Genomic DNA, 17283 nt, shown 5'->3' on the forward strand with positions numbered 1-17283 from the left:
ATATACACACACACACACACACGTGTATATATGTTTGTCTGTGTTTGTCCCATCGCTTGACAACCGATGTTGGTGTGTTTATGTACCCGTAACTTAGCAGTTCGACAAAAGAGACCGATAGAATAAGTACTAGGCTTACAAAGAATAAGTCCTGGGGGTCGATTTCTTCGACTAAAGGTGGTGCTCCGGCATGGCCCCAGTCAAATGACTGAAACCAATAAAAACAAAATACACATTTCTAGCTACTGATACTTCCCATAATAATTGTAAATCAGTGACTGATCCTGTTAATCCTTTTGCAAATCCTTGATATTCCACACTGATAATGTTTAACAGTACCTTCTCTAGCATCGAACAGGAGAGTCAACCTGTATCAGGATAGTTTACTGGTATGCTGCTGATAGAATCTTTCCTAGATTTTTTGTCAGTTATCTTGTGTCTACGAAAATGCCGTTGGAGAGAATGTGTCCCTGAACTCTAAAACAGTAGACTCTCACATACCTCATCTACTGTGGATGTCTACCTTACTTAACTCTTTCTTGGAATCAATCTAAAGTGTTCCTTTTGGGTGTGGACCACTATTTCTATGATAAAATTAGGTTAAACAAAACATATCTGAAGACAGACCAGGTATATACAGCAAATGCAAATGATATAAAGATGAGGTTCATAATCGCATTTCTTACTATTGACTTTTATTTATTTATACTTTAATGATTATAATTTCAATGTCCATTTTCCCAAATTACTTGTAATATTTGTTCTAGCTCTATGTTCTTATTTCAAATTCAGCCAATGTCAGCTGTAACATTCATCCATTCAGGGTTAATAAAATGATGTACAAATCAAGTACCTTGCTCAATATAAATGTCTGTTCCTTCCTCTCAAACTTGAGATATTGTACTCTTTTGCTTGTGTTAGAAATTAATATAGACTAAAGATTTAGGACTAAAAAAAGAAAAACCTTTAAAAAAAATTTTGTGGTTCTCTCTTTGAGCTTCATATATATTGAATATAGGTGAGATATCTTGTGATGTTGAATATTAACAGAACCATTCTGCTTTGCTAGATCTAACTGGCTACTGAGTTATCTGTGAAATATTTGATTTGCTTGGGGAGAATAAACTCTACAGTTAATATATCGAAGATAAACTTTTGAAAGAATCAATTTGATAAAGGAGTTGTTAGTACTGTAATCAGTAAAACTTTTGACTGGGAAGTGATAGCAATGGAATGTTCATCTCATCAACAAGTTTATGGTTCTTTTTAACATCAAATATGAAAATTTTCTTCTGGTGCAGTGAACAGTCGTCTCAATTGCACAAAAATGAAAATAACACTGACATCTCATTTTAACAGATATATTTACCAAGATTACATAAAGATATCTTGAAATACTAAATAATAAATTCATTCAATAAAATCGCCATTGGCTTCAACCACGGCCTCCAGACAACTTGGGAATCTCCTGTTACTCTTGTGGATGGTCTCTTTGTCTAAGTTGGTGAATGCTGCCATAACCCTTGCCTTCAATTCATCTTTGGTGTTATAAGGAGTTTTGTTGGTCTCTCACTCAACTGCACTCCACACAATAATCAAGGGGGTTGCAGTCTGGGGAGTTAGGTGGCCAGATGTTAGGGGTGATGTAGTTGCAGAAATTGTCTGACAACCACGACTGGGTTCTCCTGCTTGTGTGGCATGGTGCAATCCTGTTGCCAGACATAGGGTCTTCCAGCAGCCAGTCTCTTGAGCCAGGGCGGCACTACCTCTTCCAGGCACTTGTTGAGTCTGAGGCCATGAGGGAAGATGAATTGGGGCATAACATTGCCATCACTAGTGATCACTCTGAATACCATGATGTTGACTGGATGTTTGATTTTTATCACTCTCAGTTATATGTCCTCAGACTGACACCCAAGCACTCTGAAATGTTTGTATTGCAGCTTCCAACACTAATACCAAGCAGTACAGCATGTTGTTTCCAAATTTCTGGCAGAGTGAATTGTGTCATGGTGCTGTTTTTTCTCAGACAGGGCACAGCTGACCCTACTTTACTGTGTAGTCGATAAAATCAAAAACAAACAATTCATATGCAAAATTAAAAATATGAAATGGTGACAATTTACCCATCACAACCTCTGTGTCTATATATATCAAAAAATGTATGTATGTGTGTGTGTGTGTGTGTATGTATATATATATATAATGTTTGTGTGTGTGTATATATATATATGTATGTTGATGTGTGTCAATCCAGAAAAGGGCTTGGAAGCTAAAGCACCCTTCACATGGTCAGAGATTTAGGGATATCCTCATCGAGAATCTGATGAGAGGGAGGAGGAGTTACAGATTTTAGACATAGAGGGTAGCTGGAAATTTCTACAGGACAGCTTACTGAATGCCACAGACCAAATCTGCAGATGGTGCAAAGTCCCTTCCAGACCTAGAGTAACGTGGTGGTGGAATAATACGGCAGACAAAGCCATTAGAGCAAAGAAACAGGCCTGGAAAACCTGGAAGAGTGGGGGTAGCAGGGAGGCTGGGTGACAGGTATACATAACTAAGAGAGAAGCAGAAAAGAATAAGCTTACCAATGTTCAGCAGTGAAACATGGGCCGTGACTGCTGAAGACGTGTAGGCTTGAAAGAAATGAAGGTAACATGATCTGCTGGATGTGTAATGTCAGTGTGCACACATGACAAGAGTGTAAGTGCCCTGAGAGAAATGTTGAACATGAGAAGCATCAGATGTGGCGTGCAAGAGAGACGACTGCGCTGGTATGGTCATGTACTATGGATGGATGAGGAGAGCTCTGTGAAGAAGTGTCACTCCCAAACAGTGGAAGGAACCCATGGTAGAGGGACACCCAGGAAGACAAGGGACGAGGCAATGATGAAAGACTGAGACCGCTGGAGATATGCTGCAACTGAGAAGACCCGGCATATAAAGCGAGATCACCACCGTAGCCTCCACCAGTGTTGCATAACCAGCCCACTTAAAAAAGTACTTTTAGATTGTCGGGCGACATGCTATGTTTGAGGAAACCTATTGAGTCCAAGTACATCAAAATCAAATCAAACCACATTCAAATAGAATTTGTAGTTGTGGTTATTGCCAGTGCCGCTTGACTGGCTCCCTGTGCCAGTGGCATGTAAAAAGCACCATCCAAACATGGTCGATACCAGCCCTTACTAGCTCCTGTGCTGGTGGCATGCAAAAAGCACCCACTACACTCTGAGTGGTTTGTGTTAGGAAGGGCATCCAGCTGTAGAAAGGTGGCCAGATCAGACTGGAGCCTGTTGAACTTCCTGGCTTGTCAGACCCTAGTCAAACCGTCCAACCCATGCCAGCATGGAAAATGGACGTTAAAGGATGATGATATATGTATGTTGGTGTGTGCATATTTGTATATGTATACATATGTAATTACACCCCACAAGCACGAGTATTTATATATACAAAGTAAGACTGTTTTTCATTAAGCTTTCTTATAGCATTAGTGAGATTGTATCACAATCCTCCGTTTCCCTGCCAGGCAGTTTTTAATTTTTAGTGTGTTTTTGTGTGTTGTATGAATACTTGTGCACTCATACGTGTGTATGTCTGTATGTATGTATGTATGTGTGTGTGTGTGTGTGTGTGTGTATATATATATATATATATATATATATATATATATAATATATATATATATACACACACACACACACACCACACACACACACAGAGTCTCTGATATAATGAACAGATCAGTTTATAAATAATTGTAAACCTCAGTGTCCAGATTATTTCCCCCTCTGCTAGTATGATGTATAAACATTGATTAATTTGGTCATTGAACTCTCACAGATTACAGCATTATTTGAAATTTAATTCACCTCTGTATTTTTGGCTTTCTAACATGGAGATTTGCAGTTTGTATTTACTACTGCTATTATTATTACTACTACTACTACTGCTAAATAGATGATGTCTGTGCCTCTAAAACTTGTGACCTTATGAGGAAGTTATGAAGTTGAAATTATTGTTATTAAGGAAGGTAGACCTACTGAAGCAGTAGTGTTTAGTTGTTCTAATTGACTTGGTTTTTCATCATTATGGGGTATGTGAATTGATATTGGAGCATTACAGTTGCATTGGAAGAGCCTTTCATAGTGACATAATTAGTGAGGCCGGTGTCTGAAAATATGGATTAGTAGAATTAAATCACATCTTGAATCGATATCTGGCTCTTGCATATATGGTATCTGCTGTTGGATTTGAAGCAGCTCAACTAATCTTGATTGAATGCCAACACACAATTGCTTCTGTGAGTTGATGAATTAAAGTACCGCTCAAATACTGGAAGCCGGTTGATCTAATTAACTCTCTGTTCCCAAATTTGAGTCCTAGTGACTGTGTTAGAAATAATTATTGTTTCTTTCAACTTTTTCTTCTCTTAACCTTAACCACATTCTCTGTAGCTCCCTCTAAACTCACCCAACCCTAATCATTTGTTGAAATATGAAAAATGTTTGGTAATAATAAGGCCTTCTAACCTAGGCTTAAGGTCACAAATTTCAGCAGTAGTTTTAGTCGGGTAGAAAGTCATCAGTACGTATTATTTATTTGATATGCTAGGAGTAGCAGCTAAATCTTTCTCAAATCATTCCTTGAAAGGAAATATACATTGATCAATATAGTCCTAGATTGCTGTCTGGATATAAAAGGTGGGAGACCATAGCTAGACTACTTTTGATCATGTCTACTGGCTCGGGGCTGGTCTGTGAATGTTCATTGTCTATATACATTATATTTTATGTAAAGGATATAGTATGTATTAACTTTTTTGTAATTAAGGTCCCTTGAGCTGTTGGAAATAACAGCCAACTTTCTCTTGAATCAGGGCAATAAATAGCATCTTAAGTTCTATGTAGTGAGACAGTCTGTCCTCTCTATTCTGCCAAGGCCACCACTAGAACTTTTGACCCTACATAAATAAATTTACAGAGAACAAAACATTGTATGTATATCATCATCATCATCATTTAGCATCTGTATTCTATGCTGGTGCGGATCGGGCAGTTTCACAGTATCCAACTAGTCTGAGAGCTGTGCTAGTCTTCAATGTCTACTTCAGCAAGGTTTCAGTGCTTGGGTGCCCTTCCTATCACCAGCCATTGTACACAGTATGCACCTTGTCATAATGTAATATACATCTACTTCAGGTAGGAAATGTTTAAATGGTGGTTTAAACTCTTTAGCATGCAGATTACTCTGTCAAATGTAATGTTTATTTATTCACATTGTTTTGAATTAATCGTGGTTTATCTCATAGCATTGAGATTTTGATGGTATGACTTTGTTTTTAGAATGACATTGTAGGGTTGGTGTGAAAGGCCAGATCTGGGTAATTTGAACATAAAGCAGATAGAATATTTGTGCTAAATGGTTAGACATCTAAATATAGCAGCCAGTCATTTTTATATCTTATCATGAAAAAAACTGTAAGCAAGACTCATTGAATAGTGTCATCCTTGATGCATCGTTTGCAGACCAAAAAAATGGTCACTGTTAGAATGCTATTTTTTTTTTTTATCATAGGTGTACTGGGTCAAAGTTGATATAGGACTAATAGTAACAATTCAATAAGTGATTCTACTGTGTAGGTTTTTAACCAACACAATGGAATGTTTGTGAGTTGATTAATTTGACAGGTGATTTCTTTTCCATTGACCTGTGCTTGGCATGAACTATAAGATAGATTTTCCAGGAAAATCAAGCCTTCCACCATTATCTCACCATCTCTACTTGATCAGGTTGAAGTAACTGTTTCACACTTCATACTTGCTATGGAGTATTGTATTTCTCTTCGTAGGAATTGCATGCTAGCAATTAAGATTTTGACAGACGATCTGCTTTTAGTTTACTTGAAAGTGGTTTTTCTGAATTTCTTTTATTTCTATTTGGAATGTGTCACAATTATAGAATATATGAGTTTTTCAGTTGGAATTGGTTCTGTTCATGTGGGCTACAGACAAGGGTGAGGCCACTAAACTCTGTTGCTGGGGAATTGGATTTGCAAACCTGATTCAGTTCTCATTTGGGACCATTTGCATTACTAGGCCTCTTCAGAAAATCTGAAATATTGCAAATTATCTTTATTTATCTTCTGAAAGAATACACACACACACACACACACACACAGCTGTACAAATCAGCATGGAATAAGTCATTTGTGCAAAGTCATATTTAACATATCTGAATGTACTTAGGACTTGTTAAAACATTAGTTTATTTGAGTGTGTGTGTGTGTATATTCATATATGTATGTGCAAATGTGCTTCAATGTTGATAGTTCACTTGTGAAATGATGATGTTGTTAACATTTTGTTTTAGTATTCTGACCAGTCACTCTGTGCTTCTGGAGACATGCAGAATATGTAGTATAATACTTAATGAAAATATAGTTCAGAGTTAATGACATGAAGAACATCTGGCCGTAACATCCTATTTCAAAACCAATTCTTGTCCAAGCGATGCTTGCATGAGAAAATGAATATATATTCTTACCCTATCACATGTCTTGTTAAGACTCAGCTTTTATCTCCTCCAGTGACGTCTTGTTTCTGGGGTGGGGAGGGAAACCCCAGAATTTTTACAACTGGATGGCCTTCCTAACATCAACCACCTCACAAAGTGGACAATGCTTTTTACATGGCAGCAGCAAGGTCTGTTTTGGCATGGTTTTCATAGCTGGATGCCCTTCCAAATGTCAGACACTTTACAGTGTGGACAGGATGCTTTTTACATGGCACCAACACTGGTGGGGGTTACCAAGTAATTTACAAGACAAAGATCCTTTGAGAGGTGTGTGTGTGTGTGGGGGGCATTGGAAGAGTGACCTTGTGCCAGATGATGAGAGGGGGATAGAAAATGGTTCTTGCTGTAGAGGAGGTACATGGTTACCCAGTCAGCAGGAGAGAAGCAAGAAATGCAAGAAAACATTAGAAGTACCAATATAACTATATGTACATATACATAAATATATACCCAAATATATACTACTGGCACTCTGTCAGTTATGATGACGAGAGATCCAGTTAATCCAATCAATGGAACAGCCTGCTTGTGAAATTAACATGCAAGTGGCTGAGCACTCCACAGACACGTGTACCCTTAATGTAGTTCTCAGGGATATTCTGCATGACACAGAATGTGACAAGGCTGGCCCCTTTGAATTACAGGTACTACACATTTTTGCCAGCTGAGTGAACTGGAGCATTGTGAAATAAAGTGTCTTGCTCAAGGACACAACACATCATTGGGAATTGAACTCACAACCTTACGATTGTGAGCCAAATACCATAGCCATTAAGCCACCTGAATATATATACATATATATTTAATGATGAATATAATGACATAAAGCTTTATAAAAAAATTTTTTAACTTTAAAAAAAATTTCTTCTAAAATGTGTACCATGTAAAAGTGTCATATTTCTGTGATAGTTCATGACTAGCAGTGCTGAGGGGGACAGAGAACTGATTTGCTTCTGGTTGATCTGAAAGTAGCAAATGAAGAGACGCCAAGAAGAATTTGTGACGCTTAGATCTAAGCGTGTGGTTTGTCAAGTTGACTCTGAAAGTATTAGCAGAGGGAAATGTTTCCTTTCAGTAATTAAATTAACATCCCAGTCCTGCGTAGTTATTGTATTTTGTACATTTGATACTGGTTGATGCATAGAAATTAATAATAAATAACATATAATGGATAATGTAGTAGAATTAATGTAACCCAGAACAGACAATAAAAGGAATATGTTATATATATATATATATATATATTTGCTAAATTTTTCATTGGCACAATGGAAGCATGCTGGGCTCGTAACCCAGAGGTCTATAGATCAAAACTATGCTCTGCAAAGCTATGAATACTAGTTTTGGTCTATATTTGTAGACAACAAAGTTGTCTACAAATATAGACCAAACATTCCTTTTGTGCAAATAGCCCAAAGGTAATTGGATTTGCAGATTAGCTAAATGAGTTTTGTGTGGATTACCGACTATGTACCTGTATATGCCTACAACATTGAATGAGTGTTTTTGAATCCATGTAGGTAACAGAAATTTATACAGGGTCAGTTGCTTACCAACTACCAGAGTACACCAAAAGCCAAGTAGCACAGTAGGTAGAGACAACAGCAACAATAGAAGCTTTTACTTTGTATAATAGGGTAGGTGTATTGCCATAGCAATTCCTGAGCATTACTCAGATTATTCAATTTCTCACAGATCTCACTTTTTAAGGGGTACCAACCATTTACATGTATATATACCTACAAGAGTAGGAAATAGAAATTTATACAGTTAAATTTATTCATCAAAAACCAAATAGCATAGTGGGCAGAGACAACAGCAACAACAGAACTTTTTATTTTGTATAAAGAGTAGGTAGGTATAATATGGTAATTCCTGAGGCCAGTCATTACTCGGTTTCTAAGGTCATCTGTTACTCAGATTATTCTGGCTCACTCAGAACTATTTGTTTTTTGCTTTATAAGTTTCTTTCTTTTCCTCACCTGTCACCAAATATTTTTTTTAAATTCTGAACGAAATATTTTTCTACTTTCAGTTTTAGCTTATTGTTGTACTTGTTGCATACTATTCCTCCACCAAACTTCTTTATTCTAGTAGCTATCAGTGTGTATATTTCAGTAGCATTTCATGTTTTCTGTTTTTTTTTGTTTTGTTTTGTTTTCTTTCCTTTCTGATCTTTTATATAAATAAATAAATAGAGCGATTTCTTGCCATGTGTCTGCAATTTTGTTTTCCAACCGGCCGACTAACTTAACTCTGGGCAGTGGACAACTGCTTATCTCCAAGCATACTTATGCTCCATCGTTCCTCGCTTTTCCGTTGACCAGCCGGATTCTGACTACGAGGTAATACAATGTTGTTCATCTCCCCCGTGCATTGACGCTGCATACGCGCATACATACATACATAAAGTGTATATATGTATGTGTGTAGTCACTTATATAATGTGTGTCAGTGTATGCATATTGATTTTTTTTTTGATTGGATACATTTCCTCCCTATAGAGTGTCTTTAGTTCACTGTGGCTTTTAATATGGACTGTCTACTTAATTTTTTTTTTTTTGGCATATGTAGTGTGTGTATGTGTGTGTATATATTTGTGTGTGTGTGCGTGTATATATATGTATATGTAGATATATATATATATACACACATACTCTATAAATATATTAATGAATGTAGGCTATTTTTGTGTGTAGGTATGCACGACTTTTTGAATATAGATGAATGACAGTATGTATGTACATGTGTGTGTGTCTGTGTACATGTATATATATGTGTGTGTGTATATATATATATATAAAATATTGTATTTAGTCTTAATACATTCTATCAAATTCAAATGTGAATACCTGATTATTTTTCAGTTCTATATTTAAGAGATGAGGAATTATGTCCATTATTTACATTATTTACATTTGACGGATATTTGTCCTCATCTTGTTTGTTGTTAACACGTTTTGGCTAATATACTCTCCAGCCTTCATCAGGTGTCTTGGGGAAATTTTTAACATGGGTTCTCATTCCTAAGGTATTTTTCAATGTTGTTATTATTATTATTATTATTATTCAGTGGTTAAGAGCACGGGCTACTAACCCCAAGATTCCGAGTTTGATTCCAGGCAGTGACCTGAATAATAATAATGATAATAAATAATAATAATATCGAAAAATACCTTAGGAATGAGAACCCAGGTTCGAAATTTCCCCAAGACACTGATGAAGGTTGGAGGGTATATCAGCTGAAACGTTGTGTTAACAACAAACAAGATGAGAACAAATATCCGTCAAATGTAAATAATGTAAATAATGCTGATTATTTTTGTTTGCCATCATCAGAAAGCATCTCCCTTTCGAAGATCTGTGTTCATCATGCATGATCCACTGATGTAATGTATGTTTGAGACACCATAGTGTTTCTACCCTGTTGTGTGTCTACTCACTCACAGCTACCTTGCTGAACTGATGAATCTGACCAGCACATGAGATCTTGTTTGCATGCTGATGTCTGCCAAGTAGATGATAATTAATGAGGTGACTGCAGAATAGTGAGAATCAAAACACTAATTTACCTGTTCATTAGGCCAGCAGGGTAGTTTCAACTGAGGGGACACACCATAAGGTTGAAAGAGCATGTCTCAAAGTCCCCTTACACTGGTAAACCATGTGTTATGAACAACATTGTCTTAAAGGAGGTGTTCTTTGTTGGATTATATATATACACACCTATGTATGTATAGAAACACACACACACATGCGTAAATGTGCACATGCATTCATACATAGATTTAGGCAGATATAAACAATAGCTCAGAATAGTTTTATTGTGAGATTTCACTGTTTATTTGGTTTCTTCTTGGTTAAAACTTGTATCTGATGAAGGTATGAAGTAGGGCTTAGTGAGGCTGCTTTGGAGCTGCAGGATAATTTGAATTGCCTTTCTATTTCATTTTTAATAATTTGGCTTTTTTTTTACATACTTTTTGTTCTTTTTGGCTTTTTACTTTCATCTCAAATGGTAAGATCGTAATAATATTAGAATTGGCACAAGTATGGACAAAACGCTTTTACATCATGAGTTCGAATCCTTCCTAAGTTGGCTTTTATTTTTTGTCCTTCCAGGATCAATGAAATAAAGTTCCAATTAAGTATTGGAGGGCTCTGCACCAAAATTAAGGCTTTATTTGAGTCCATGTTAGAAATTATTATTATTATTATTATTATTATTATATTATTATTATTATTATTATGGTGGTGAGCTGGAGGAATTGTTGTTAGCATGCTGAGCAAAATGCCAAGCAGCATTTTGTCTATCTTTACATTCTGAGTTCAAGTCCTGCCAGGGTTGACTTTGCCTTTCATCCTTTTGGGGGTCGATAAAATAAGTACCAGTTAAGCACTGGAGTTGATCTAATCAACTTTGCTCCTCCCCCAAAATTCCTGGCCTTGTGCCAAAATTTGAAACCATTATTATTATTATTTCAAATTCTGCTGAGATTGACTTAGCCTTTCAGGGTTCATAAATTGAGAACCAGTCGAGCACTGAGGTTGAGGTAATTAACTAAACCCCTCCCCAAATTTCAGGCCTTTTAACTATAGTGGAAAGGGTTATTATTATTCTCATTTATTATTATTGTTATTATTATTTTCCTTGTCATCAATGGTAAGATGGCTGTTTTATTTTTTTTTTAATTATTTATTTATTGATGCCAGCTGCTTGCAATAGGAACCAAATATCGTATTGTGATTCTGGTTCCAAATATATTTTTAGCTTCTTGTTTATTTTGGATATTTACTTTTTGGCTTTGTTTCTTTTATTTTCTGAGACCTTTTTTCAGTAATGGGTTACCTCCTCATGCATTTAAATATGTCTCTCTGTCTGAATACTTGACACCTTTTACAGTCTCATATTTCATTTAGAATATCCCCCCACCCTCGTTTTTTTCTTTGTATCATTCATTGTTTCAGTCCAATTAATGCTTTTGGTAAATCTGACAATCTCAAATTCTCTCCCTCCACCACCATCACAGGATCCACCCACTTGCTGTAGGATCCTCTCTTCCACTATGCAAATCCGAAAAATGTTTGGTGGTACTCCAGCTGAAAATATATAAATAAATAGATATTGCTTTAGCTTCAGCTTTACTTTCTCTTCATGATTTGCCTTGCTTAATTGTACAGCACTGGAAAATTGCAATGGAAACAAATTTCACTCAAGTTATGTTAGCTTAGCTCTATTTTTGTTGTTTTATGCATGGCTTTTGATTACATTTCAGTTTGCTAGCAGATTTATTTTCATTATATTTTACTGTTGTTTTTAATTACATTATGTATGTGTTTATATACACATACTCTCATATATTTATTCATTTATACTGTTTGTCTGTGTATATATATATAATCATAATTTATTGGAAGCTTATATATTTACAATAATTATTATATAAATAACTATATTATATATAATATGTATGTGTATAGTATTTACATATTACTATATAATTTCTCCTAGAGATAATTATATAAATAACTACTGTGTGCATGTGTGTGTGTGTGTGTTTGTGTGTGTGTGTATATATATATACACGTGTGTGTGTGTGTGTGTATGAGAAGGAGAGAAAGGCAGAGAAAATCATTTTAATGTCTATTTTACCATGTTTGCATGGGTCAGATGAGGCTCTACTGAAGCATATTTCTCTGAGACCAGATTCCCTTTTTGTTACTGACTAACGCCTGTTACAAACTGTTAATCTGCTATTCAAGGCATGGTTTTGCCAAGAACTAGAAACAAACTACAGTTTGAATGACCCTTTTCTTACAACCAGACATGAATTTGCTTACACTACCATACATGCACTCCACGCATGCATATACACATTCATTAATCTTACATACGTGTATGTATGTGTGTATATATGTGTGTGTGTGTGTGTGTATATATATATATATATATATATATATATATATATATATATATGCATGGCTGTGTAGTAAGAAGCTTGCTTCTCAAACTCGTTCCGAGTTCAGTCCCACTGCATGATACCTTGGGCAAGTGCTTTCTTCTATAGTCTCAGGCTAACCAAAACCTTGTGAGTAGATTTGGTGTATATATGTGTGTGTGTGTGTGTCTTTGTGTCTGTGTTTGTCTCCCATCACTTTTGACAACAGGTGTTGGTGTGTTTACATTCTTGTAACTTAGTTTTTTGGCAAAAGAGACTGAAACCAATAGAATAAGTACCAGGCTTAAAAAAAGTCTTTATTCAACTAAAGATTCTTCGAGGCAGTACCCCCAGCATGATCACAATTACTGAAACAAGTAAAAGATGAAAGATGTATACACACACATATGTGCATGCATACAAACGTATGTATACATACATACATACATGAGCTGCAGATGTAACAATTTAGTTAGATTTTCTTCTCAACCACTTAATTTTTTATTTCAGTCTCGCTTTGTGGCACCTTAAGCAAATGTCTTTTACTATAGCCCTAGACCAGGGGTTCCCAAATGGGGTCCATATAGGCTTTAAGGGGGTTCATGAGTAAAAAATTGTAACCTGCGGGTCCATATATAAATTTTATTTACTAGGAAAGGTACCTGTATTTATTGAAACTTTAAAGATTTGTATTTGGAATTTATGTTATGCATGTAATGAAATTGTTTTGTTGTTAGATTTTACTAACCTATAAAGAAATATTTTATTTCAAAAATTTAAATGTGCATGTATGGGGTCCACAGATGATAAGATAGCTCTCAGTGGGGGTCCACAAGCAAAATAAGATTAGGAACCCCTGCCCTAGACCAAGACTTGTGAGTGGATTTGGTTGACAAAAACTGAAACCAACCCCTCCTCTGTATGTGTGTGCTTCTCTGAAAGTTACTCAGTTGTGGGCTTTGTGTCTTTGGGGACATTTTGAATAAGATATCTCTTACTTGAGATACAGATAAGAATTAGCAACAAGAGCATCCACTTACAAAGCTCATGCTGGAATGGAAAAACAGCAGATGTAAAAATGAATAAACATCTTTACTCTGTCTCTCTCTCCTTTATTCTTTTTATTAAATTTCTTTGAAGAAGCAAAATAATGAGTTAAAAAATCTCACTAAGTGATGAAAATAGTAACTATACTAAGAAGTAATGTTTATCGCCACATCAATATGGCTGTTCATGGATCTGGTGGAGAATCTGCCTGGGGTCAAAATGGTAGTAATGTTGAACAGCCATATTGATGTGACAATAATAAACATTACTTCTTTGATGAAAACACTTGGTAATTATTTACTTTACTCTCCAAGTCAACTTATCATCTTTCTGAAGTCATGAAAATATACTCAAATTTTCTGATACAGGAGTTAATATAATCAGCTATAAGCTCATGAAGCCAATACTCCATTATTGCAAGAGCCCAGTGTCTGTAACCAGTAACAACTGTTGTCTGGCAAACTATATGAATTTCTTGCAGTTATATTTGTTTTCTCCAAAGCTTCAGGCGTTTGCTTTTGTGTCTATACCAAAAGCTGAATATTCATCCTACTGTTTGCTGAAAAGTTTGTGATAGTTTGTGTTCCAACAGTGCTTGGTTTGTGAGATTTTATTTCTTAGGAATAGCATTATCTTTCTGATCTAGAATTTCACAAGCAAAAATGGAGAACTTTGCACTGCTCAACTATATGCTAAAATATATGAACTGCTCAAATATATGCTAAAATAATGTGTGTGTATTTATATATGTATACACACACAATTCTAAAAGGAAAATTAGAAGGAAAGAAACAAAGATAAAAATTCCACCATCGTATTTCAGATGCAATCTTAGGAAATCCTGATTAAATTAACACTTCAGAAAAAGCCAGTTTTGTTGTTGGAATTATTATTATTATTATTTGCTGCTTATATATGCAGTGTAGATGTTGACTACTAGAAATTGAAAGTGGGTTAGTTTTCCTTTTTGTTTGTTTTTTTTTCTTTCGTTTTTTTTTTTCCTTTCTGCTTCAGCTTTGAAGATAAAAAAGGGAGAGAGTGAGTGAGGCCGAAAAGACTTCATATAGGATTGTAAGCTGTTCAAAGCAATGAAGATTTAGCCATTCTGGTGATGTTTGACTGTTACAGGTAGAATGGCAACTTAGTTAGGGATTTATTTAGCCTATAATTGTTTCTCCTTCTCCATATTCATCGAGCTCTAATCTGGAATTCTGTGTAATTGGAGGATTTCATGGAAATTTCTTTTTTAAGACCAGAGTCTTAGACTGACTCACCTAATCATTATTTAATAGTTCACATGAGATACACCAGTGTGTGTGTGTGTGTGTGTATTATTGTTTATATATATACATACACATGTATGTGTATGAAAATACACACACACCTGTGTATGTAGGTGTCTATAGACACACATCTATATATATATATACACACACATACATATATGCACACTTACATATCCATCTATATATATATATATATATATGCACACACACACACACACGTCTCTATATGCATGTGTGTGTACATGCATGTAATGAGTTTGAGTGTATATATTTTAAACTTGGAATATTATAATGTTTAGGATGGCTTCTGTACAAGAATGGTATGCAAATTTTTGAAGCAGTTTAAATGCTTTTGGCACAGGCATGACTGTTTGGTTAAAAAGTTTGGTTTGCTAATCTGTGGTTTTGGGTACAACTTACTGACAGACATTTTGAGAAAGTGTTGTATTGTGTTCTATAGTCACAGGCCAGCCAAAGACCCATTAGTAGATTTGTCAGAGGGAACTGAAAGAAATATGCCACATATATATATATATACATATAAAATTATAAATTAGGGTATCTGAGAGATACCACCACGCTGAAAAAGCAGCCAAAACCTGATACTAAAGCCACATTAAATGTTCATATAGCACTAGTGGCTTTAGGGTCAGGTTTTGACTGCTATTTCAGTGTGGTGGTATCTCTCAGATACCCTCATTTATAATTTTAAATAATTATTACCTTTGTATGGTATTTATTCCCACACTGGCCACTTGATAAGATTGATATTTAAATATCGATCTTATCCTTATTTATAAATTTATGTATATATATATATTGTGTATGTGTGTGTGTGTAGGCATGGTTGTGTGGTAAGATGCTTGTTTTCTAACTGCATCATTTCAGATTCAGTCCTGGTGTGTGACAGCTTTAGCAAGTATCTCTTATTATATGCCAAGGCTGATGAAAGTTTTGTGACATGATAGAAACTGAAAGAAGCCCATTGTGTGTGTATGTATGTATATATATAAATAGGTAGATGCATGTGTTTATGTTACTGTCTCCTTTGCTGTGACTTTGCATGATGTCTGATCAGCATTATCATTTAGCATCCATTTTCCTTACTGGCACGAGTTAGATGGTTTGGCCATAGCTGGAGGGCTATACCAGGCTCTAGTAGTCTCTTTTGGCTTGTTTCTCTGGCTGGATGCTCTTCCTAATACCAATATTTTGTGGAGAAATATTACCTTGCTTGGAAACTGGTGAGGATTGATGGTAGGATGGGCATCCAGCTGTATGAAATCTACCTTAACAAAATTCTGTCCAACCCATGCAGGCATGGAAAAGTGGACATTACACTGATGATAGTGATGATGATTGTGTGTCTTTGTGGTTCTTTGTCTTGATACCTCATGCTAATTAACAAACATGATTGTCATACAAGTCATGTGTCGTTCATGTACAATCTTCTATGTAATTATGTCTGGCCTTTGTATTGTTTGAAAGGCTAAGGGAAGTGTTAGTTTGATTGGAAGCAGGTGAGGGTTGGTAAGAAAAAGCTCATCCCAAGAGAAAAATCTGCATCAATGAATTCCATCTGATCCAGACAAGCATGTCTACTCATGACTATATAGGCATCTAAAATAATCAGCAAAAGCATAATACATATACCAAGTCTTTTTTGATTCTGAATAATGGCTGAGTAGTTAATATATGTGAGCATAAAGATGTACACCTCAACTTCCTTTGGTTTTGTAGACTTGGCAAGCTGCATGATAACTTCAGTAGGGCCAGCGGTACAAAAATGGCATTTAGTACACTCTGTAAAGTGGTTGGCATTAGGAAGGGTACTAGACTAGAAACTATGCCAAAGCAGACACAGGAGCATGATGCAGTTCTTGGGCCCATTGGATCCCTGTCAGAGTGTCCAAGACATGACAGTGTGGGAGCATGGATGTTAAATGATAATGATGATTGTGTATGTGTGTATGTATGAACATATATATATATATATATATATATATATATATATATATATATATAATAAAATATTAGGGAATAAATCCAAACTTACAGGGAAAAATCAGATTTAGGATTGAATCCAATTTTATAGTAAAATATTATATTATATTAAATTAGAGATAAAACCACTATTAGGCAAATCATACAATGAAAAACTTAAGCCAATATATAAGATTAATTAATTTATATTATTTTAAATAGATATCAAAATTATTAAAAAAAGATAATTAGTATAACACTACGATCGTTTCATGGCTGTCCAATTCTTAAAATTTCGAGTTACAGTCATTCATCAGGTGGTTTAAATATTTAACTTAGCGAGGTTTAATCAATATATATATATTTGTGTATATATATATATATTTGTGTATATATGTGGATATATGTATAGTTCTTTGTATATGTTTGTAAATACATTCACACAC

The 17283-nt window shown here is 35.3% G+C and overlaps 1 protein-coding gene across 8 annotated transcripts in view; it reads left to right on the top strand.

Moving 5' to 3' along the window:
- Window positions 1-17283, top strand: part of LOC115217996 (sorting nexin-2) — a 118827-nt gene that overhangs the window by 71169 nt on the left and 30375 nt on the right. For 4 of the 8 annotated variants that reach the window (XM_029787735.2, XM_029787736.2, XM_029787741.2 and 1 more), the window contains one exon: window positions 8847-8927. The exons of the other annotated variants lie outside the window; for them this stretch is intronic. In XM_029787735.2, the coding sequence (XP_029643595.1) occupies window positions 8847-8927 (81 nt within the window). The remainder of the gene's footprint in view (window positions 1-8846; window positions 8928-17283) is intronic. 8 annotated transcript variants of the gene reach the window in all.

Source organism: Octopus sinensis, linkage group LG12, assembly GCF_006345805.1.
Source record: "Octopus sinensis linkage group LG12, ASM634580v1, whole genome shotgun sequence".
NCBI classification, from domain to species: Eukaryota; Metazoa; Mollusca; class Cephalopoda; order Octopoda; family Octopodidae; genus Octopus; species Octopus sinensis.